The 25,907-nt window shown below is 44.4% G+C and overlaps 1 protein-coding gene across 11 annotated transcripts in view; it reads left to right on the forward strand.

The window, feature by feature from the left end:
- RELCH (RAB11 binding and LisH domain, coiled-coil and HEAT repeat containing) overlaps nt 1–14,775 on the forward strand; it is a 116,549-nt gene extending 101,774 nt beyond the window's left edge. For 9 of the 11 annotated variants that reach the window (XR_010598688.1, XR_010598687.1, XM_005300945.4 and 6 more), the window contains one exon: nt 12,906–14,775. Coding sequence is in view for 8 of the 11 variants with exons in the window: in XM_005300945.4 (XP_005301002.1) it covers nt 12,906–13,026 (121 nt within the window). In the remaining 3 variants the exon portion in view is untranslated. Of the gene's footprint in view, nt 1–2,949; nt 3,059–12,905 lie in introns of those variants that run through there. The other 2 variants (XM_065584824.1, XR_010598689.1) reach the window with 2 other exon arrangements.
- Nucleotides 14,776–25,907: the final 11,132 nt, after the last annotated feature.

Genomic DNA, 25,907 nt, shown 5'->3' on the forward strand with positions numbered 1-25,907 from the left:
CTAGTCATAGATACCTGTTATGAGGGAGAAGAAATGCAAAGACTTTATAATCTTTGCAGAAAGAAAGCAGCATTTACATTTTTGTACTTTTTTTGCTTTCCTAACAATATGGCTAAAGATGGGAGAGATCATATTGGGCTAGTAACCAGTATATTTTCTAGGCTCAAACATGCCATGTGCCACACTACATTAGTAAACTGAAACCAAGGAAGTAGCCTTTCAGAGCTTTATTTCACTGTGCACTCTTCACCTTTCATTGTACTCCTTCACTACCTCCATCTCTTCCCATTCCTCTGGGTGAAATCAGCAGAACTGGGGGGAGGGAGAGCCAGGCATGAAGTGAAATAATTCAAAGTACCGTTGTTCTTCAGTGATCTTAATGTTCATTTGCTTGTGAAGAGTAGCAGAGGGCGGAGGAGCAACACAACAGGCAACAAAGCAGCAAGGGAGAAGGAAGTAGTCATTATTCTGCTTTGGTGACAAAGCACTGGTTATTGTGGTTAAAGCCTCAGGCACATTCTCCTGTTTCAGAAAAAGTAGTAGAAAACCAGACAGGAGGGACGGGGAAAGCACTTGGAGTGAAGGGCTAGGAGGAGCAGAGCAATATAACAAAAAAAATAGATCAGAGAAAAGATAAAGAAGGCAGAGGTGACACAAACTTTGACCGGAGAAGAATGAGAAACTGAAAAGACAAAGAATAAAGTGGATACATTCAGAGATCTCCCTGGTGTCCTTTTTTGGGTAGGACTAGGAGGAGAAGCTGTGGGCCTGGCTATAAAGCATTTTAAACAGTAGCTCTTTGCTAGTGATTCATTCCTAGAGTCCATGCCCCATTATAAGTGTTGGTTGCAGCACCTGTGATAAGAGGGCTTAGCTTGGCCCCAACACAGTCTGCCACAGTACCTCCTTAGTAGATTTTGAAAACCATAAACGTGTTGGTTACCCCCATTCAGCCAGTCCTAACTTCATTTCACAATGAGAAGCACCTGTTTTGCAAATGAGCACTCTTTACCAGGGGTTTCTCTTCACTCTGTGCCCTCTGTACCTTTTAGCTTGTGCCAGCAGCAGCCACAAAGGGCAGTTAGAGCACAACATTTTGGTGTGCTGTGCAACTCTCACTCCTGCAGACTGTGCTGCGATGCAATGTAAACATAGCCTAGGTTCCTTTGGGAAGATGAGAGAGTTGGCCTTAAGTCAGAAGCAACTCTCTTCACTTAGAAACATTGATGGGCTGCTCTTTTTAATTGAACAGAGGAGTTACTTTTGAGGATAATGTGTTCTCTTCTACTAAGTATCTCTTTAAGTGAACAGGGTTGGTTTTGAATAAGACATACTGTTATCTCTCTGGAGCTTTAGTCTAATGGTGGTTTTAGATTAACTGCAGTTTTAAAAACAAATTAGTAAACAGCACCGTAGTAGCAAAAAACTTGAATCAAAAGTAACATTTTACAACTGAAGAAAACGTTTTGATACCACATTGAGTACTTCCTGTGCAGCATGGATACAAATATAAGTATTACACGTGCATCAGTGACGCTGCATCCAATTAATTTCCTTCTTGAATGCTAACTACTGAGAAGTAAGATTGAAAAAGAGAAGTCTTCACAACGTGTCACGCTTGTTTCCTTTGTTTAACCTTCCCTTTTTGTATCTTTTCAGTACTAGATTTTTGTTGCAATATTTTTTCAAAAATGTGTTGAAATTTGATAGAAAATATTTTATGACTTAAGATACGTCCACGCAAACTTCTCGGTCCTCCTAAAGCCCAATCAAAACTTGGTCATTTTATTAGAAACTTTAGATACCTCTTAAGTGTTTTTTTTAAAAAATACATTTAAATCCTTTATAAAAATGTAACCAAAAGATAATCAGGTTACCAGTGTTTAGGAACGTGATGCAAGGACCACTCTATCCAAATACATTTACAAAAAATAAAATGAATCAAAATCAGTTGTAGACATTTATTTATTATTGCTCATCATATTTTCATCTTGTATTAGAAATGTTGATTAGAGAGATTCTGAGATCACAAAAGGAATATGCTTTTGTGATTTAAAAACAAAACATATGAAGTATTGTAAATCCTAAAGCTCTTTATAGACCGTTTTTCTTAAACTCATTTTTATATATGACAAAAGAGTTTGATCTTAAGTGACCAACTTTTAAAAAGTGATTTTACAAAGTGCACAGTAATATGAACAGATTTTCTGAATGTTTTGGCCCGAAGCCTCACCATATATTAGGGTTACCATACGTCCAGATTTTCCCTGGCATCTCCGGCTTTTTGGGCCTCAAATCCCCGTCCGGGGGGAAATCCCAAAAAGCCGAACATGTCCGGGAAAATTGGGACATTCGGGGCCGGGCGTGCTGGGCCGGGGGTGCCGGGGGCTGGGCCCAGGCCGGGGGTGCTCGGCTGGGGGCTGGCCCGGGGCCGGCACCCCAGGGCCCGAGCCGAGCCAGGCTGGAGACGCCGGGGGGGGGGGGCCAGACTGGGCCGCGCCTCCTCCCCCCACCCCCGCTTACCTGCTGCCTGCTTCAGGCTTCCCACGAATCAAATGTTCGCGGAAAGCAGGGGAGGGGGTGGAGTTGGGGTGGGGACTGTGGGGAAGGGGCGTGGGCGGGGCTGGGGCCCCCTGGAGTGTCCTCTTTTTGGACACTCAAAATATGGTAACCCTACATAAATTGAAGGGAGTACTGTATTGCATGTAATATATGTGGACCTTAGTCAAGTTAATGTTTAAACGCTACTTTTCTGTGTAATGAATTATATTTTTATGATAAAACAGAAGAACAGTTGCATGGCTACATCATTTAATAACATAAACTACTGGCTTTTAAGCTGTTATGATTAAAAAAAAAACCTAAGACTTTTGAACCAAATTATAAGGTTTCTCACCTGATCAACATGTTTAACTATTTAAACTTGGTAATACTAGATATATTTCATAGATATACACCTCTACCCCGATATAACGCGACCAGATATAATAGGAATTCGGATATAACGCAATAAAGCAGTGCTCCGAGGGGGCAGGGCTGCGCACTCTGATGGATCAAAGTAAGTTCAATATAACGCGGTTTCACCTATAACACGGTAAGATTTTTTGGCTCCCGAGGACAGTGTTATATCGGGGTAGAGGTATACTTGTTTTTAAATGTTTCCACCTGTCTGCGTTAATATTATAAGAATGTTATCTGTGAAAATCTGAACTTTAATGTTCCCAATTCTGAACTTGTTCTAAGTTCTAAGGTATTCCAGAAACTGACATTGTCTTAAGCTGTGACACTGAGTACGTTTTCCAGATGTGAAGAGCTCTGTGTAAGCTTGTCTCTCTCACCAACAGAACATATTACATCACCCACTTTGTCTCTAAGGTGCCACAAGTACTCCTGTTCTTCTTTTTGCGGATACAGACTAACACGGCTGCTACTCTGAAACCTAAAGTTCTGATGTTTCCCTAAACCTTTGTTTTCATACAAGACTTTCAGAATGAAAATAAAATGTCTTTCAGTGCGTATTGATTAGTTTACTGTGTAGCATAGGGCCCGATATCCCTCAGTTTAAGACTGGTTTTCTTTTGCTGTTTCCCAGCCCCTGGCTTTCTTCCTCTTCTGAAGCTAGTCCAGTGCATTTCTTTTCACTGTTAATGCGTGGAATACACTACTTTCCCGTCTAAAGCAGCTTTTTCTGGGATAGACTTGTATAACATAGGTTGAAGTGACTTCTAGTTCTTGAATAGCTGGTATTAAGTAAAAGTTTTGATTCTTTATATAATCATTATCCCCTTCTTTGATAATCAGTATCCCTTTGATTTGACTATGAAATCCAGCTTGCATCTTTACAATACAGTTTCCTTAGAGCCGCTAAGCTAAAAGCAAAGTATGCTAGCAGTGGTTCCCAGACGGATCTACAGATTGCTGCTGATCCACAGAGCTGACTGGTCACATGGCTCTCCATGTTTTCAGACTGCTAAATATCATTAAATGGCCATTTAAAATATATTAAATACTTTCCTAATATTAAATTTTGAGACCTATGCCAAAGAGATTTTTTTAGATAACTTTTCACTTTTGCAAGGTTATAAATCATGAAATTATGCTAAATTCGCTTCATCAGTGTCAGATCAGCACAATATATGCAGAGCCATTATGTAAGAAGGTGATTTTTGTCATATGCTGACTAAAGAGAGACACATTGTGAGCCCAGGTTTCAAACTTGAAATGAACATCTAGACATCCAAATACAGATTTAGGGGCTCAAATGCAGAATTGGACATTGGGAAATGTTAAGTTTATAGAATAATATTAAATAGAATAAAGTTTAAGAATAATTTTGAGACGATTTGATGTTTCATTTTATGGCAAATAAATTTTTCAAAGTATTCCTACAGCATATGAGCGTATTTATGTATGTAGAGGCCCTAGTCATGGGTCAAGGCCCTATTGTAACAGGCACTGTACAAACATATAAATAAGGCAATCCCTGTCCCAGCACTTAGTCTAGGATAATAGCAAGACTCAATAGCTAGAAGAAAAAAGATCAAAAGAAAGGGTTGATAGGATGCTGCAATAGTAAAATGAACATGTTATGTATAATAAACTAGCTTTTATGGCGTAAGTGATAATTTTATCATTTAAAAATGCATTTCTGTATTCAAGCAAGTGAGGATGAGATGTAAAGTACTTGCATAGATTTTTGTTTATGGAGAAAGGAAAGAATGTAATGTCTCCTCTTTGAGTGCCCCTCTGCTCCAGGTAAAGAATATTCTTCTTCGAATGATGGTCCATATATGTATTCCAAACGTGGGTGTACATATGCGCCATGCACCAGAAGGTTTTCTTAGCAGTCTCCGTTGACCTGCATGTGCATCGTGCCTCCCCTCATACTCCCAGCTGAGAGTATAATAGGCTGACGGGTCGACGCCTCTCCACTTCCCTCTTACTGCTGCATGGCTGAGTCAGAACCCCTGTTCCTTCACACTGTTAGTCTTTTAACTAAGAGAGTGACTTCACTAGTTTGATTATCATTCTTGTAGTTGTGCTTTTGTTTTGTTTTTTGGTGGGTAGCATAGATAATTGTATACAGTCGTAGTTGTAGGTGATAGCAAAACCCCATCTGGGGTAAGCTTCCCCCCCCCTCCCACCCTCTCGGGACTGCTCCGTACTCCGGGGTTTAAAAACTGTTTCTTGTCCATGCTCATTCTTCATGAGCAATGAGCACCAGCAGTGTCTGTATTGTCTCAGGGAGGCTCACATTGCAGCTCGTTGCACAATTTGTAAATCTTTCCCACCTCAGACTGAGGCGTTTCGCCTCCAAAAACATCTAATGGAGGAAGCCATGAGGCTACGTGCTCACTTGGATCCGGAACTGTTGGTGCCATGTCCGTCGCTGGTGGTGAGTACTCCTCCCAGCACTCCACATGCCCCAGAACTGGTGGTCAAGGAGAAGCCCATGCATGAGAATAAGAAGCACTCTCATGGGCATAAGAGCAGGTCCCCGTTGAAGGCTGCTCCTGCTCCTAAGCGCATTGTTTCCTCTCCGAACCAGGTCAGGTGAGATGTCGCATGTTGACTCAGCCGCACTGGTGTCCAAGCGTCCACGGGTGGAGGGATGGAGGTACCTACAGTCATCCCTATACCTGCCCACCTGGAGTGGGAGTATCACCCGTCCTGCTGCCCCCTCCATACCAGCCAGCGCCGCAGACACCGCCTGTGTGTTCTGGCGTCTCCAAGGGCATTCCTCGGACTCCCAGCCGCTTGGAGCGCCTTCTCCTGATGCAGGAACTGGTGCTGCCCTAACCACCCTCTCCAGCAAACAAACTGCTTCTGCCAGACAGGCCTCTGTTGGCACTGCACCACGGCTCACTGGTTCCACTGCTGCCAGAGCCTTCTTTGGAATTGGAGAAATTCTCAGAGCCAGAACCTGCCTTATCCACCAGCATACAACCCAGCAGCAAGGGTTTGGTACCGGTATCTGTGGGGCTCACCGCACCCCTCGGGGCCCATCCCTTGGCCATACTGGGCGCCCTGGAACCCATACACCAGCAATATCCACCCTACCATGCCTCTCCCCCCGCTCTGCCCAGGCTCCTCCACCAGCACCATCGAGCTCCGTGGAATAAGTGGACATGGAGCCGTACCACCAGTTCCTACAGCCGCTTCCTCCTTACCGGATGAGGTTCTCATTTCTCCCTCCCTGTCTCCCCCAGACAATCACAGGCAGTATCAGGACCTGTAGCAGTGGACCTGGGCAAACCGCTGGAGGAGGTACAGGACCAGCTCCCAGACATCCTCCAGCCTCAGGGACCATCTAGGGTGGTGCTCCCTATCAATGATGCAATCCTCCAACCAATAAGGGTAGTGTGCACACCGCTGCCTCCTGCACCCCCACACCAAAGTGTGCAGAGCAAAGGTACTTCATCCCAGCTAAGGACTTTTTCTTCTTCCAGGCCCTTCTTCCCCCCTAGCTCTTACGTTGTGCACACAGCGGTGGAGTGGGCACGCCAGCACACACACAAGTACACCCCTCCAGACTGAGCAGCCAAACAATTGAACTTTTTTGGGAGAAAGGTCTGTTCCTCTGCTGTGCTGCAATTTCAGATTGGTAATTGCCAGGCTCTGCTAGCCAAGTACAATTTTAATAACTACCACAGATAGCAGAGTTCAGGGACAAGCTGCCTCCAGACAAGCAGCAGCAATTTCAGGTGGATGAAGAGCGCCTGGTTGCCAAGGTGAGCCTCCAAACTGCAATTGATGTGGCTGACACATCCTCTCATTGCCTTGCAACTGGCATTGTAATGCACCGGGACTCATGACTCCAGTCATCTGGCTTTCCTTGGACGTATAAACTACTATAGCGGACCACCGCTTTGATGAGGACAAGTTGTTTTAGTCAAAGATGGACGAGTCCCTTCATTTGTTGAAGGATTGCAGAGCCATGTTACAATCCCTGGGGATCTATACAATGGCTCTAAGGCACAAGCAGCAACACCAGCAGTTCCTCCCCTACCTGGCCTAACACAAGCAGCAACAGGAAGCCCACCAGTTCCAGCAACAGCGATCCACAGCCTCTGCTATGGCCACCTCCTCGACCCTCTCCCACCAACACTGCAATTCCCAGTTTTGATGTGTTGATCAAGACCTGCAAACCCGTGGGGCCTCATGTCCTCTTCGGGGGGCCGGTTTGCACTGTTTGCCTACAGTTGGGGCAAAACCACGGACCATTTGGTACCGGAGGTCATCCACCACGGATATTCCATAGAATTTCTTGCTTTCCCCCCACATTTCTCCCCTCCTCCAACAGGAAGCAGATGCCCTTCTCACAAAGGGAACCATAGAGTATGTGACACCTCCCTACGCAGGGAGAGGCTTCTAATTCCCATACTTCCTCATCCCAAATTAGGGTGGAGGGCGCCCACCCCATTCTAGATCTTTGGCTACTAAACATCTTTATCAGAAAAGCCAAATTCGATTTGGTGATGCTGGCATCTGTTATCCCTTCCCTTCTTTGAAAAGTCATGGAAGACTGGAGAGATTCCAGACAACTGGAAAAGGGCAAGTTTAGTGCCAATCTATAAAAAGGGTAATAAGGACAACCCGGGAAATTTCAGACCAGTCAGCTTAACTTCTGTACCCGGAAAGATAACAGAGCAAATAATTAAGCAATTAATTTGCAAACATCTAGAAGATAAGGTGATAACTAAGTCAGCATGGATTTGTCAAGGACAAATCGTGTCAAACGAACCTGATAGCCTTTGACAGGGTAACTAGCCTTGAGGATAGGGGGAAGCGATAGATCTGGTATATCTTGACTTTAGTAAAGCTTTTGATACTGTCTCTCATGACCTTCTGATAAACAAACTAGGGAAATGCAACCTGTTTGGAAAACTGTTCCCAGAGAGTAATCAGTGGTTCACAGTCATGCTGGAAGGGCATAACAGGTGGGGTACCACAGGGATCAGTTCTGGGCCCAGTTGTGTTCAATATCTTCATTAATTATTTAGATAATGGCATAGAGAGTACACTTATAAAGTTTGCGGACGATACCAAGCTGGGAGGGGTTGCAAGTGCTTTGGAGGTTAGAATTAAAATTCAAAATGGTCTGAAGTAAATAGGATGAAATTCAATAAGGACAAATGCAAAGTACTCCATTTAGGAAAGAATACTCAATTGCACACATACAAAATGGGAAATGACTGCTTAGGAATGAGTACTGCGGAAAGGGATCTGAGGGTTATAGTGGACCAGAAGCTAAATATGAGTCAGCAGTGTAACACTGTTGCAAAAAAAGCAAATATCATTCTGGGAGTGAATGAAGCATTAACAGGAGTGTTGCAAGCAAGACACGAGAAGTAATTCTTCCACTCTACTCCATACTGATTAGGCCTCAGCTGGAGTATTGTGTCCAATTTTGGGTGCCACATTTCAGGAAAGATGTGGACAGATGGGAGAAAGTCCAGAGAAGAGCAACAAAAATTATTAAAAGTCTAGAAAACATGACCTATGAGGGAAGGTTGAAAAAGATTTAAAATGTTTATTTAGTCTGGAAAAGAGAAGACTGAGAGGGGACATAACTGTTTTCAAGTACATAGTTGTTACAAGGAGGAGGGAGAAAAATTGTTGTTCTTAACCTCTGAGGATAGGACTAAAAGCAATGGGCTTAAATTGTAGCAAGGGAGGTTTAGGTTGGACATTAGGAAAAACTTCCTAACTTTCAGGATGGCTAAGCACTGGACTAAATTGTTTAGGGAGGTTGTGGAATATCATCATTGGAGATTTTTAAGAGCAGATTAGACAAACACCTGTCAGGAATGGTCTAGATAATACTTAGTCCTGCCATGAGTGCAGGGGACTGGACTAAATGACCTTTCGAGGTAACTTCTAGTCCTATGATTTCCCATGGGGCCTAGTTTGCTGCTCTTGACATGAAAGACATCTACTTCCACATCAACGTTCACCTGACCCACCGGAAATTTCTCCGTTTCCAGGTGGGACGCTACCACTACCAATTCTGAGTCCTCGCTTTCAGCATAGCAATGGCTCCATGGGTCTTCACAAAAGTCTTCACTGTTGTGGCAGCTCAAATGCACTGCCTCAGCTACTTGGTATATCCCTACCTGGACAGCTAGCTCCTTCTCGCACTATCCCAACAAGAACTCATCTCTGCCATCCTTGCCCTTCGTGCTCTCCTGACCTCTCTAGATATCTGCCTCAATGAGGAGAAATCAGTGCTCATACCTACACAATAAACTTTATTGGGGCTTGGCTCGACTCAGTTGCGGCACAGGCCTTCCTTCCAGCAGACTGCTTCACAACGCTGACAGCCATAGTTGTGGAACTGCACCACAACCCACACACCACGGTCCACCATAGCCTCTCCCTCCTGGGATATATGGCGGCCTTTATATCCGTGACACCGCACACACATCTACACATACATTGCCTCCAATTCTGGATCCTCTCCATCTACACACCCCCACATGGACCATTTGGAGGCCAGAGTCACTGTCCCCCAGATCGTTCTGACCTCCATCACATGGGGGACCAACCCTTCAAAGGTTATGGTCGGTACCCCCTTCACCTCTCCCATCCCGCAGGCCATCATCACAGCAGACATCTCCTTGGGGACTACGGGGCCCATCTAGACCATTACACAGCCCAGGGTGTCTGTACGCCAAAAGAGGCCAGAGTGCACATCAATGTGCTCGAACTGAGGGCAGTCCATTTTGCATGCCAGGTGTTTCTTCTCATTCGATCCCACCACATTCAACTACTCTCCAACACCATCACAGCGGTAGTGTACATCACCAAGCAGGATGGCGCCAAGTCTCCCCCTCTGTGTTCATAGTCCATCCATCTTTGGAACCAGTGCATCAAACACCATGTGAAACTCCAAGCAATGTACCTCCTGGGCATCCAAAATTCCCTGGGCAGCGTGCTCAGCAGGACTCGCTACCTCAACCATGAGTGGGAATTGGACAATGCCACTTTTCACTATCTCTTCCTCAAATGGGGCACCCAATGGTGGGATCTCTTTGCCACTCATGAGAACCGCAAGTTGCCCCTTTATTTTTCCAGGGGAGCCATGGGGGGAGGACTCACAGGGTGACACTCTTCTCCTGCCCTGGACAGGTGACCTCTGCTATGCCTTCCCCCATTCCCATCCACCCGTCAGTGCCACACAAGGTTCGATGGGACTGAGATACTGTAATACTCAGAGCCTCATTCTGACCCCATCAGTTTTGGTTCACAGACTTCCTCAGACTTTCCACCTGAGTACTACTCCACCTCAGAACACTCAGGGATCTCCTCACACAGGATTGGGGCTGAGTCCAGCATACCAACCTGGGCCCTCTTCACTTTGCAGCCCGGTTTTTGCTTGGGGATCGGGGTAGACTTATCTTGCTCCACTTTGGTATGACACATCCTTACACAAAGCGAGAGGGCATCCACCAGAGCCTGCTACCAAGTTAAATGGAGACCATTCATATTCATCTCATGGTCTCGCCGCTGTCACCATCTATTGAGTACAATCTCTATAACTATCATTCTCAATAACCTCCTCAAGCTTGAGATGTCAGGCCTTGCCTCAGCTCTATACAGATCTACCTGGCAGCCCTTAGTGCCTTTCGCCCCCTGTGGAGGGTGCCTCTGTGTTTATGCACCCTACCACCATCCGCTTCATGAAAGGTCTCCTCAATACCTTCCCACCAGTACTCTGGCCCACAGCCCAGTGGGACCTTAATCTCGTTCTTTCCGCTGTCACAAGACTACCCTTCAAGCCAGTGGCAATGTGCGCCCTCTCACATCTCTCCATGAAAGTCATGTTCTTAGTGGCCATTACCTCAGCTAGATGGGTCTGCGAACTGGCAGCCATGATGGCTGACCCCCCTCCCCACTGTATTCCATAAGGATTGTTTCCTTACAGCTACTCCTTAAATTCCTGCCAAAAGTGGTGTCAGAGTTCCATCTTAATCAGTGCATTCACCTCCCTGTTTTCTGTCCCAAACCGCACGCCTCCCATGCACACAGGGTGCTGCATTCCCTCAAAGTCCGCCATGAGTTGGTGTTTTGACTCTGCACCTTTCATGCATCAGCCAAACTGTTTGAAACCATTGCCAACCAGTCCACGGATCAAGCCTTCTCCTCCCAATGAATCTCCAAATGGGTCTCTGGGTGCATAAACGAATGATACACACTATGTGATGTACCGCCGCCTGATAGTTACAGTGCACTCTACATGAATGCAAACCGTCACATTGGCCTGTCTTGTGGACATCTCATGGCAAGACCTCTGTCGAGCAGCAACATGGCACTCAGTACACATGTTCATCTCCCCCTACGTCCTTGCCCAAGGGGCGGCTGTGGATGCTGCAGTGGGCTGTGCCATACTGCAGACTGCACTTCCTCATACAACCTTGCACCCACCTCCACACTAATCACTCTTGCTACTCACCCATGTTTGGAATACCGGTAGGGACCATCACTTGGAGAAGAGGAGGGAGGTTACTTACCTGTAATTGGAGATTCTTCCAGATGTGTGGTCCCTATTTGTATCCCAATACTCGCCCTCCATCCTCTCTGCTATGAACTGGTCTAAGCAGGAGTAAGGGGGGGTCACTGGAGAGGCGTCAACCCGCACAGCCGATTATACTCTCGGCTGAGAGCACAAGGAGATGCACGTGTGGGTCAACTGACACTGCTAAGAATACCTTCTGGCTCTGGCGCATGGCACACGTGCACCCACATTTGGAATACCAATAGGACCACACATCTCGAAGAACCTTTAGTTACAAGTAAGTAACTTCCTTTTTGGCTTATGGGAGAACAATTTATAACTAATTTTCACTTATTTGACCTGCCTTGACATCCAGGGATGTTTGAAATGTTGGTATTGTTTCTGATTGCTATATGTTTGATTTCAGTAAATTCATTTTTTTATGGACTTGGATGGTGTAAGCACTTGGATAATTATCAAATGGTCAGAGTCTCTGCTCAACTTTATGAGGACTCCATTTTAATTTTAGTAAACCTTGGTGCTGTATTATGTGGAAAGAAAGTTTGCCTTGACATTTTAACCACAAATGTCTTGATGTAGTACAGGAAGTGCAGCACATTTATTAGCACTTCTGCCTTTTGTGATACTAATTTATAGGAATGATCTGTCTTGTGACACAGTTTTACTGTAGTGACAGTTATCTGTTTGCTGGGAAGTTGAACATTCATTAGAAATTCCAGAGGAGTCTGTGTGACTGTGTGGCTTTTTAAAACCTATTGCCACACACTCCAGTTTCTTACGTTCAGTAGTTTTGGCTTTATTGCTTTTCTGAGTCTGATTTGAGATTAGATGTGGTCTTCCAAATGTATAGTACTTGGACAAATGAAGGCTTAGAGTTTATATTTCCAACTAGAAGATGATGAAGTGGATGCTTCACAAAGGCATTCATCCTTGAGAAGTAATCATTGAATTATTAAGCTAACATTAATGTGAGAACTTCTAAAGATATTCAAAAGAATATGTAAATGCATTTTAAAGTTCTTCAGTAGGACTCTGTTTGAAGGACCTCTAGGGCTACTTTTTCCTGGAACTATGAAAACTACCATTTGGGTTGAGTGTGCTATCAGACCCTGAGGTACACAAGTAATATAGAAGCTTTGATGGTACTTCAGACACACTACCACTGTGGAGGCTGGAAGGAAATTGTTGTTTGGTATGTAGACTTGTCAACAAAGTGTGTCCTTGGGTTTGGCTTTTTCATAGCTATTCGTAACAGCCTAGTCTTTCATGATTTTTAAACCATGAATGTGCTGATAAGACACTTACGTTGCCTATTAAACAGCAAACCACAGCATTCTTTGCGGGGTTTTAGTTCTCTTATGTAACTAATTTCTTAACTCTTTCCTAGCTCAATGTCAATTGCTGCTAGCCTTGTGAGTGAAGATACAAAGACCAAGTTTTTGAACAAAATGGGCCAGCTGACTACATCAGGTGCCATGTTGGCCAACGTGTTTCAGAGGAAGAAGTAAAATTTGGAAAAGAAATTCAAATAAACACTAAGATGGACCTCATGCAGACTGGTTCCTTGTACTTGAAGTACTTGCCTTTTTATTTCCCCTGTCTGATGTTCTTGTAGTATAATTTTATTCTAACCTCCAAAGATATTTGCACTGCTTTTGAATATCGCTGTGTATCTGTTAATTTTTGGGTTAACTGTGGTTGATATAAAACTGAATTCATAGTCTGTACCAAGTCCCTGTTCTGTGTTCTTGTCTTTCCAGCATTTTTTTATATAGTGAAAGGTATTTTTTATTTTATTTTCTGACAAGATTTCAGCAAATATCTGTATTATACACGGAGCTATTACAATGGTACTTAAAATAATGTAAATTTGAAGTCATTGTCATAAAGTAATAAAAGTGGAGATTACTTATGTATTTAAATTATAAAAAAGTAGTGCAGCATTTTTTATGTTTCTAAAATGACAAGGAAGAGCCACCAGCACTAGTCTCTGCTTTTTGGATTGTGTTTTTGTAAGTACTGTACATTTCCAGTCTAGCGGAATTGCAGCACATAATGTATAAAACTGCTTGCACTGCATTGGTCTATGGGAAACATTCAGCATTTCAGATGCTTCAGTGCGTATTCTGTAAGTAGTGTATCAGATTCTCCAGATAAACCTCTTCTATCTATTGGGTTTTTTTTGTTTTGTTTTTTTTACTATAACTGAAGCACTTTAACTATTAGTCTACCTACTGAAAGGCACATGCCCTGATTAAAGAAAGTAAATTGATGATCAAGATTAATCTTACCAAGTAGTCAAGCTTAAAGTGTCTGAATTCTCTAGGGTCTTGTAAGGTCTTCAGGTCAGAGCCAATGCACTGCACTACTGATGTCTACAGACAGAACTATACGCAAAAGCAAAAGAGCAATCTCATCTTCCCCTCGCTGCACAGTAGTGTGCAGTATGATGGCTAAAAGCAATAATTAGATTGGTTAGCTTATCTAACTCAGTTCAGACTTTGGAAGAAAATATTTTAAATAATAAATTAATGACAATTTGTGACATACAAAATGTCTCTAAAATATTCTCAAGTAGATTATATACGTGTTTATAAAATCCATATACCTATTTTTAGAGAATAAAAGCAATCTTTAAAAGCAGTGTCTTTAACAATTAGGGGTTTTTTTAACGACGAAACATTGACAAAGCATCTTCACAAATTCCAAGTGTGTCTTGTTCTTATGGACACTTCCACTATATTTTGGTTAATGTAAGCATCTGAATGTAATCTGAAGTGCACGTGTCAAACAAAATTCTAAATGGAAAAAGTGAGGTTCTCTGAAAGTGTCACAGTACCATTAGAATTTGATGTATTAACTTTTTTGGCAACTGGGGAAGTGAAAAGAGTGAATAGATAACAAAAGGATAGATTTCTGAAACAGAATGTGGATGTAGTGTTCCCCATGCACATAGCTAATACCCACTACTAATATTCTTAACTACATTGTATCTTTGCCTAATGGCACTGGATGCACATTGCCTAACATACTTGCAAAGTGAGAACCTGCTACACCCACATCACAACAATCCTTTTTACACTGTACAGAGAGGCCTTTTAACAGACAGCTCAGTTCCTTCCCATAGTTGTTACCATGAAATAACTATGCTCTTACACACTATCTGACTGTGAAATGATGGAGACATTCCTGAAGAATTGGAAGTGGCTAACTTTCCTGTCAATTGTTCTGTTATAAATAAAGAGTTTTGCATACGAGCCTTGTATGTTTATTTCTAAGCATCACAAAGAAAGATTGCTACACCCAAATGGCTGCAAGGAATCTCTTCAGTTTCCCTCCAATTTGTGTGTGTGTGTGTGTGTGTGTGTGTGTGTGTGTGTGTGTGCGCGTGCCTGCGACCTACCTACAGGCATGTGTACTTTATTAGTTTAACTGATCTACGAAGTATGCCTGGCACAGATATGGGCCTCATCTTGAAAAGGCAGGAGATGGAAAGTCACACAGGAGTTGCTTTCCCATAGCAAACCTCCACATTTGGAGAGCCTGGAAAGGAGTGGGGCACAGTTGCAAGGTCCATCAAAGTCCTGAATGCTTCATGAGGTCCCAAGGACGCCTATCAATTATGTTTTACATCTAAGCAAATTCTAAGACTCGGGATCTGTGTGCAGCAATATTGGCATAATTGGAGTCAAATGGAATGTTTGTGAATCATGAGAAATTACAGCCCTCCATAAACAGTCTAGTCAAGCATTAAGTAGTATTTTTATGGACTCTGTATGATTAAGTAGGCTGGAGTCTAGGCAATACCTATACAATTAAGAGCGAAGAATTGAAGTTTTGTGACCAGAGATAAGTCTGTGTGTGTGATGGATGGGTGTGCCTGTCAGTCAGGGCAGTGCCGTGGGTGCACAGCTGAGATGTTTAAACTTGTCTATAATTACACACACACAAACATGTTGAAAACATTCAAAGGTGCACAGTCAAACATTGAAAAGTTAGAAAATGCCAAAATTAAGGTTGCCTGTGCATCCTTAAATCAGCCATGTGCGTATGCATTTTGATAGTGTTTAATTATATTAACTCACACTATTTTTTCCACAGGTACCCTGCCTCAGTCAATGCACTGAAGGAACATTGCTCTCAATTAAGGAGCAACTATTCCGTATTTTATTTTCTTGTTCTGTGTGATGGAATGCCTTATTTACTGCACACTAGACAAACATTGCTCTGAATAAAGACATTAATTTTTGCATGGTTTTTTCTGTGGTGCTCATTACTACTGTATCTGAGTGCATCACGAACAAAATAGATTTATTTTCACAACACCTGTGTGAGATGAAGGGGTATTACCCCCATGTTACAGACTGGAGGCACAGAAAGGTCAAAAGTATACAAGACTTTTCAAAATATACAGCATTGTATAGCACATTTTATATGTTCAAAGCACAGCTCCCATTGACTTCAGTTGCAGCTGTGAGTGTTCAGCATTTCTGCAAATCAGACCCTAGGTTTCAGATGAGGCACCCAGAAAATGAGGAACACACAATTAGTGACCACAAGTGAAAAGTTTAGTTTAAGTAGGGTGACCAGACAGCAAGTGAAAAATCAGGACAGAGGGTGGGAGGGTAATAGGAGCCTATATAAGAAAAAGACTCAAATTGAGACTGTCCCTCTAAAATTGGGACATCGATCACCCTAGATTTAAGTGACTTGCTTAGCATCAAATAGGAACTGTCTCTCACAACCAGGTATAGAATCTAGTTCTTTATGGCAGCATTTAACCGCCTTAATCATGAGACTGTCCGTTCTCTGTCTACAATCCCCTGCCTCATTCACTACACCTTCCAACTTCTGCAACATACCAAGTAGAAGTTATCTATATAAGTCTCCATTACTACAAAAGCTGATTCATCCCCAGAGCAGATTCATCCCGTGCACTGAATGAGGCAGGGATCCTGTGGAAAATGTTGTGTGTGATCATGTAATTAGACTATCAGAATGTGTATGCACAACGTGGCAGAATTAAGGTTGCATTTGGCATTTCCTAGTTTTTTCAATGCTTGACTTTGCATCCTTAATGTTCTCTTAAAGTACTTGTATGTGTAATTTCCTAGGGATTTAGAAAAACAACCTGAAAAATAGAAATCCCATAATGTGCTATTATATTGACACCCCCGTAGGTCATCAGCAGGGTTGGGAACTTCAGATTCTTCACACAGATCTCTGCCACCTGAGCTTACAGTAACAGTAACCTCAGTGGTTCAGAAGCCAAATTAGTGATTAACAGTACCCAAAAAAGCCACAGTAGCATGAATTCATTTAACATATATATATTAGCTTTGGTTAATAATTAAATCACTGTGTTTCAATATTATGTGCTATAAAGAGCCACAGGAGACACATTAGTCACTTTTGGCTCCCAAGCCTCAGTTCTGAGTATCACTGCTCTATTTGGACTAGCATTTGAAGGGAATGGAATGCTTTGTCAGTGGATTTCAGATATTTGCTGACAAAGGAATGGTGAGTTTTGACTCTTGGGTTCCGAGGCCTCATACTGCCTCTAGTAAAACTTTCTTGGAATGCCTAAACATTATAGGTACCTTTTCCAGAGGTGAAAGTAAACCGGTATGGTATCGTACAGCCCGGACCGGACTGGCTTCTCCAGGCTGGTGATTTAAAGGGCCCGGGGCTCCTGCTGCTGCGGGGAGCCCCAGCCCTTTAAATCACTGCCGGAGCCCTGCCCCCGCTACCCCGGGGCTCCAGCAGCAGGGCTCGGGCAGCGCTTTAAAGGGCTGAGGGCTCCCTGCAGCGGCCGGAGCCCCGGGCCCTTTAAATCCCCATGGGAGCTCTGCCACAGCTACCCCAGGGCTCCAGCAGCGGGACTTTGGCAGCGATTTAAAGGGCCAGGGTCTCCCTGCTGCCGGAGCCCCGCGGCCTTTAAATCTTTATTTAAATACCCTGCCTCTTTCAATTGAGGCCACGCCTCTTTTGGTTGAGGCCACGCCCCTGCTCAGGACTCCGGCATACCGGTAAATCCTTTAACTTACTTTCACCCCTGACCTTTTCCAAACAAAGTATGGGTAATTCTATATTAGATCTCACTCTAACAAATAAAATGATCATAGAACTAAAAATTTGTGGTTGCCTAGGTACAGGTGATCATGACCTAATTATATTTGTTTTGTGCTAACCAAATAGGTCTGTTATTAGACCGGGATGGTAAAATAGTAAATGTAGAAAAGTGAGAAGCATTCAAAAATATGTATTATTTTATTATTGCAATACTAATTGAAATAATTGCTATTCCAGCAGCAAGAGAAGTTGTTAAATAGCAACTGCTAACGAATGCTTTAAATCTGCAGCGCCAGATAACTTGCACCCAAGAGTTTTAAAATAGTTGACCGAGGAGCGCTCTGACCCATTGATGTTGATATTTTACAAATTGTGGGATACAGAGGAAGTTCCAGGCTGCAGGAAAACAATGAATGTGCCAATACACGTCTACCTCGATATAACGCTGTCCTCGGGAGCCAAAAAATCTTACCGCGTTATAGGTAAAACCGTGTTATATCTAACTCTATTTGATCTGCCAGAGTGCGCAGCCCCGCCCCCCCTGGAGCCCTGCTTTACCGCGTTGTATCCGAATTCGTGTTATATCGGGTGGTGGTATAACGGGGTAGAAGTGTATTTAAAAAGGATTAATGGGATGACCCTGTGTATCTATTGGCTGGTTAGCTTGATGTCAGTCCTGAACAAAATCCTGCGAAGTCTGATGTGGAATGGAAGCAGTAAAGATGTAAAGGTTTGTTTTTATTGTTTGTATTATTGTAGCACCTAGCAACCCTAAAAGGACCCCATTGTGTTAGGAGCTGTACAAACAGAACAAAAAGACAGTCCATGCCCCAAAGAGCTTACATCATTAATGCCAGTCAACACAGTTCACTGGAAGTAGGCTTTGTGGAACTTGATGGGAGTTTTTAAGATAGGTTTGGCTGGCAAAGGTAACTGGTGCCATAACATACTTGGAGTTCTGTAAGGTATTTGACTTAGTACTGCATAACATTCTGATTTAAAAACTAGCACTATACAGAATCAGTTCAGCACATATTGGATTAACTGTCTGGCTGATCTAAAAAAATAAAAAATTGTAAATAGTGAATCATCATCCATCATCATCAATCCCCTGCACTCATGGCAGGACTAAGTATTATCTAGACCAGTGGTCTCCAACCTTTTTATACCCAAGATCACTTTTTGAATCTAAGGGCAACTAAGGATTTACCCTGCCCCTTCCCTGAGGCCCCGCCCCTTCCCCAAAGCCTGCCCTGTTCACTCTATCCCCCTCTCTCCATTGCTCGCTCTCCACCCTCAGTCACTTTCACGGGGCTGGGGCAGGGGATTGGGGTTCAGGAGGGGGTGCGGGCTCTTGGCTGGGTCCGAGGGGTTCACAGTGTGAGAGGGCTCCGGGCTGAGCCTGGGGGTTGTGGTGCATAAGGAGGTGAGGGGTGCAAGCTCTAGGAGGGAGTTTGGGTGCAGGAGGGGGCTCTGGGTTGGGGCAGTGTTGGGGTGCAGGAGGGGGTACATGGTTCTAGCTCTGGGAGGGGGGGTCAGGGCTGGGGGTTGGGGTGCAGGAGGGGTTATGGGGTGCTGGCTCCAGAAGGGGGCTGGAGGCTATGGTGCAGGAGGGGGTTTGGGGCACAGGAGGGGGTATGGGATGCTGGCTGTGGGAGGGGATTCAGGGACGGGAGTTGGGGTGCAGCCTTCCACTGAGCAGCACTTACCTCTGGGGGCTCCAGGTCGGCGGCAGGTGCAGCGAGTCTAAGGCAGACTCCCTGCCTACGAGCCAATGGGAGCTGCGGGGGTGGTGCTTGCAGGCAGGAGCAGCGTGCGGAGGGAGACATGGGGCTGCAGTGGCCGCTTCCGGGAGCAGTGTGGGGCTGGGATAGGCAGGGAGTCTGCCTTAGCGGCAGCCACCCTGCACTGCTGCCAGAAATTGTGATCAACGGGGAGATCCTCTAGGATCGGCCAGTCGATCACAATCGACCATTTGGTGACCACTGATCTAGACCATTCCTGACAGGTGTTCAGGGCCACCTGGGGGGGGCAAGTGGGGCAATTTGCCCCGGACCCCGCAGGGGCCCCCACGAGAGTTTTCGGAGGGTCTTCCGCGGCAGGTCCTTCAGTGCCACCGAACACACCCGGAGCGAGTGAAGGACCCACTGCCGAAGACCCAGAGCTGCTCCTGCTCCGGGCGGCAGTTCGGCGGCGAGGGCTCCTTCCGCTCCGGGTGTTCGGTGGCAGGTCCTTCACTCACTCCGGGACCCGCCGCCAAAGTGCCCCGAAGACCCGCAATAGAAGGACCCCCTGCCGCCGAAGACCCCAGGCTCCCTGAATCCTCTGGGCGGCCCTGCAGCTATTTGTCTAACCTGTTCTTAAAAATCTCCAATGATGGAGATTCCACAACCTCCCTAGGCAATTTATCCCAGTGCTTAACCACCCTGACAATTAGGAAGTTTTTCCTAAAGTCCAACCTAAACCTCCCTTGCTGCAATTTAAGCCCATTGCTTCTTGTCCTATCCTCAGAGATTAACAACGATTCGTCTTCCTCCTCCATACAGCTCTAGGCTTTTCTGTATTCTCCCCATCACTACACGCTACATATTACCACTACTACTAGTTGGTGGGGCTAGAGGGGTGCTCCCCTGTTACTAAAGCTCCAATGGAGCTATGCTGCCAGAGGAGGTGTGGTGGCACAGAGCCTTTTTCATGGATGGCCCTGACTTCCCATGCACCCCTTGTCATCCGCCAGGTTTGTAGCTGGAACCTGCAGCCTCTTCCACTAAGGGGCAAATCTCATCTCCTGACAGTATAGGATGGGGGAATCTCCAAGAGGGGGACCCTCCCAGAAAATTTCTTCCAACATTTGTAATGTGAGAGGAAGCAAACTGGCCCACACATGTATAACAAGAAAAAAAACCTCCAGTCCCTTGCATAGGCAGATGCCTGTTAATACTATCACTTTAAATAATTTCCTGAATACAACGAAGACTCTGTATTTGATCTCTTCTACTACAAGAAATCTAGTTGGATCCCTAGGTCCTGGCCCCTACTGTGTTCCAGAGTCAGGAGAAGAAAATCTTTGATTCTCAAAGACAGGTATTCCATAAACTCCATTGGGAGCCAGGATGGAGCCAACAATAGAATGGCATTTCCATAGCATTTCTGGTTAGTGTATCTTAAATTACTATTAAATGTTAAACCAGAGCCAAATACAAAAGGAGCGTGTTGCCTAAAGCATAATATTATGCATTAAAGCTGGAGGTGAAGCGTATTTGCTGCCCAGCTGCCAGGAGCTCATGGTCCCAGCCCTTAATGCCTAGTAAATATCCTGCAATGAGATAATTGCTGTTATAAACTGGAAGTGGGGAGAAAGAGGTGAAGATTTTGAGACAATAGGGTTTTCATTGAATAGGGTCTCCCTAGAGAATAAATATACTGCACTACTCAATCAAAATATGTGACTCATCTTAATATTCACTGTTGGTTTTGTTTTGGGTTTTTTTCTGTGTCATTTTTACTACTCAGTTGATGTTATATCATAGTTTTAATGTTATTCTTTGTATGTAATTGATTGAGAAAACTAAGGAGTATGGGGGCCAGCACAGACCACTGGATGATTTTGGAGAATGAGTATTGGGACGTGTAGCTTTCATCGTGGCAGGTTGTTACTCTAAACCAGCCCAGTTGAAATAACTGTAACCACCCAAAATCTAGTGTCAAATGAGTAAGTCATCTCAGTCGTCTTTCTTGTTAGTGATTTTTTTCAATATGGATTCACTGCAGACAGGCTTAATACCACGTGGGCATGGAAAGTGATCTACCCTCACATCTTGAAAAAGTCATACCCCTGGATCAGACCTGAGGTATATTAGCTGGGCACTATAACAGAGCTTCCATTATTGTATCCAGTGATGTTCTTGTTCTTGTTGATTAAAGAATTTCAGCTTCCAAACTTGTTTTGTCATCAATTTCGGTCTCCAAGGTCATCAAGTTGGTACCTCTTAGGAACACTAAAAATGTTAAAAGTTAAAAATTAACCAACAATTAACATTTCCTACCAGGAATACTTAGGTATTGTTATAGCCTCAATGTTCTGAGTGCTAAGTTATCAGTTATGCATGCCGGTATGTTTTCTTTAAATAAATACTTCACACATTAGCAGCAGATGATTGCAAGAATTTAAGTCTTTAAAAGGGCTGCAAACATCATTTTATTTACACAGTTAACTCTAATATGTTCTTGTGGGGTTGTCAAAAACATGTCAAGTGTAAGCCACCCTGTGCATAATTTACAAACTCTTGTTATAAAAATTACTCTAATGGTAATGAAAATATCTGTTCTGTTTAAAATCAGAAGGCGAGACAAGGTGGGTGAGGTAATTTCTTTTATTTGACCAACTTCTGTTGGTGAAAGCTTTTGAACTACACAGATCTTTGAGAATGTAATAGCCTGGGAATAACATGGATACACTAACACTCCAAACTAAAATCCTAAAGTAAATTGAACTGAGCAATATTTACTTCACAGCAAGAAAAAAACGTTTCAAGTTGTTCTTGTGACACCCTGGCACCTCAATATTCACCACTGTCATGTAATTAGGATATGTTTTGTACAAAGTATACCTTGTGAGGTATCATTCTAAACGTCTTCGTCTGCTAGACATTAATATCACGTTGTATTGAATGTGCTGTCATTGTATATGAAGTTTGGCTATGTATGTGTTACTGGACCATGTTGTGAGGTTGGGAACACCCACAAGCAGCCTTTCAGGTTCAACAGTAAAAAGGCCAAACAATGTTAATGGCTTATTGAGGAAATGCCCCCTGAGTAATCCCAGGAACTGTGTAAAACAGAAACCTCTCAGAGATATCTCTGTATAATGGGAATGTTTGACCCAGGTCACAGCAAAAGAACTTTCCAGCAAGTGGGAAGAAAATATAAAAGGGGTGAAATGACAACATAAGGAGACCTCGCTCTCCCTACAACAACACACCTGGAAACGCCTGAGGAACAAGGACTTAACAGGGGGAAGTGATGGTCCCAGGCTAAGGGATTTCCAGCCTGTGTATGAAAACCCAGGAAACCCAAGCTGCAAAGCCAAGGCAGCTTGTGCCTTAAGAATCTGTCAGCCTGTTTATCACTCAGGGTGAGAATTTGCTAATTCATATCCTACCTATCTAGTATGTTAAGCTCAGTTTGCAGTTTTGTTTATTTACTTGGTCGTCATCTTTGATCTGTTTGCTATCAGTTATAATCACTTAATCTATCGTTTTGTCGTTAATAAATGTATTTTGTGTTTTAATCCCAACCAGTGTGTGTTTGACTAAGGGGTCTGGGGAAAATCTCAGCTTGGTTACCACAACTGTGCTTGGTCCTCTTCACATTGAGGGAGAAGTGAACTGGGTGTTAAACCCATATACTGGCCAGAATTGACCAGGGCAGAGATTCCCTGCCCTGAAGAGTTTACAGTCTCAAAACCTCCCAATCCTGCAAAGATTACACATGCAGGAATGGTATCTAAAGAGACATGATGGAAGTATAATGCCCATTTTACAGATGGACAACAGAGGGATTAAGTGATATGCCCAAAATGACAGGATGTTTATGACAGAGCTGGGAATTGAATCCAGAGCTCTAGAATCCCATTGCAGTGCCTTAATTACAAGACCATCTTTATCTTCACTTGTATGCTAACAATTTTTTGATGAGAGAAAGAAAACTGGCTCGTTTTGCACACGGATTAATCATTCTTTACCAAAATCCCTTGAAAATAGCAGGCATTTTTTCTTTAATACAGAAATTTCATTTTTAGCTCCTTTAAAAGCTTTTAATACTGTTTACTGTTGTGCTCTTAGTTTTAAACTATTGGTGTCAGTGTATACTTTTTATTTCTCTCTCTCTCCTCCAAGGTGGTTGGAGTGATCAGCTGTTAAAATGTTTCATAAATTAGACTTCATGGTTTGACAGATCTCACAAAGTGAAAGGTTTTGGTAACAAGGACCAAATGAGCTCTCATGCTTCTGCCACATCCTTAGTGAACAAAGTGCTAACCCAACTCCCATCATTTAAAAAAAAAAAAAAAAACGCATCTTCAGCCATACTCCATGTTTTCTGCTTGGATGATGCAATCAAGCCAAGTTCCTACATATGGATTTATTATAGCTCATCATTTAATTTTGTTGGTGTTCCTTTGATCTCTTCCCTATAAAAAATTTCCTTGGAGTTAATAGCTTGGCCATGGCTGCCATTGTTTGTGAGGGCTCTGTTGGCCACTAGGAGACACTACATCTGTGCAATGCTTGTGAGCCACTGCCTGGACATTTCTTTTCATATTTCCTGGTGATTTCTAGCCTCTAGACTTCACTTGTGATGTCCTTTATTGGTATGTGCATTCACTGCATGTGCCTCTAGTCTGCTTATCCCATAAAGTTAATATTAAAAGCTGGTATTGGTATTCTCAAAAAAAAGGGGGGGTCACTCTATTAATAAAATTTGAAAAAATGTGAATACTTGAAAATAACATTCCAGCTTTTTTGACAGATGGAAAGGAAGAAGCAATTAAAGATTTACAAAACTATAACTTACCTGACATCTGTTTCTTCCCACTTTCAAGTAAGAAAGCTGTCATTTGTTGTGGTTAGTCTTTTTTTCAGATTCATAGCAGCAGCATAATGGCATCCTTCAAAACCAGACCTATTTACCCGCATTTATAGTTCATTAGAGAGAGAATTTTATATTTAAAAAATAGAATATTATTGCTACATTAGACTGCAGCATAATGTATACTCCCAATCAGGGCCGGCTTTAGGCCAATTCAACCAATTCCCCTGAATCGGGCCCCGCGCCTAAGAGGGCTCCGCGCCCAAGCCCTGGTACGGCTTCCCCAGGGGGGCAATTTAAAGGGTCTGGGGCTCCAGCCCCTGCTGGGAGCTTTAAATTGCCACCAGAGCCCCACTGCTGGAGCCCTGGGGTAGCAGGGGGCTCCAGGGGCTATTTAAAGGGCCCAGGGCTCCAGCTGCCTCTACTGCCCCGGTCCTTTAAATAGCCGCCGGAGCCCTGCCGCTTCCCCAGGGCTCCCTCAGCTATTTAAAGGGCCAGGGCGGTAGAAGCAGGGGAGCCCCGGGCCCTTTAAATAACACCCAGAGCCCTGGGATGAAGCGAGGGGCTTGGGGGCTATTTAAAGGGCTGGGGCTCCAGCGGCCTCTGCTGCACCCCCTGCCCTGCCCGCAGCCCGCCCGTCTCCAGCCAGCCCTGTACCCCCTGCCCACAGCCAGTCCCTGCTGCACCCCCTGCCCTGCCCGCAGCCCGCCCGTCTCCAGCCAGCCCTGTACCCCCTGCCCACAGCCAGTCCCTGCTGCACCCCCTGCCCTGCCCGCAGCCCGCCCGTCTCCAGCCAGCCCTGTACCCCCTGCCCACAGCCAGTCCCTGCTGCACCCCCTGCCCTGCCCGCAGCCCGCCCGTCTCCAGCCAGCCCTGTACCCCCTGCCCACAGCCAGCCCCAGCTGCACCCCCTGCCCTGCCCACAGCCAATCCCTGCCGCACTCCCCCGCACTCCCTGCCCTGCCCTGCCCGCACCAGGCCCGCATCCCTTGCCCTGCCTGCAGCCAACCCCTGCTACACTCCCCAGCCTGAAGCCAACCAGTCCCGCACTCCTCTGTCTCCAGCCCTGCCAACCCCTGCCACACCTCCCCGCACCCCTTGCCTTGCCTGCAGCCAGACCCTACCTCCAGTCAGCCCCTGCCCTGCCTCCAGCAGTTCCCAGAGCAGTAACCCTGCACACCCGCTTCAATGAGTGGGGCAGGGAGCAGCTGGGACCCACACATGTGCACACCATTAGGGTGACCAGACAGCAAGTGTGAAAAATCGGGACGGGGTTGGGGGAGTAATAAGATCCTATATAAGAAAAAGACCCCAAAATTGGGACTGTCCCTATAAAAATTGGGACATCTGGTCACCCAAGCACACCCCCAGGGAGTGGCGGGGACCCACACATGTGAAATGGAGCTCATTAATAATTGATCAACAGCATATATGATGCAATGTACATAAGATATAATTTTATTATTAATATAGTTATGGAAAGTAAATAATACATGGAAGAAATGAAAAGCTTGTTTTTACTTTTTTTTTTTTGTTAGTCATCCCTGCCGGGGCCCCGCCGAAAATGTTCGAATTGGGCCCCGCACTTCCTAAGGCCGGCCCTGCTCCCAATGAGGCAGAGTTAAAGTTGTGCATTCAACTTTACCTTTAGCATTTCATGATTTTTCTAACTTCAACCGTGCAATCTTAACACAGTACTTAATAGTTCTAAGACATGGGTCTTTTGGGG

Source organism: Chrysemys picta, chromosome 2 (genome assembly GCF_011386835.1).
Source record: "Chrysemys picta bellii isolate R12L10 chromosome 2, ASM1138683v2, whole genome shotgun sequence".
Lineage (NCBI taxonomy): Eukaryota > Metazoa > Chordata > Testudines > Emydidae > Chrysemys > Chrysemys picta.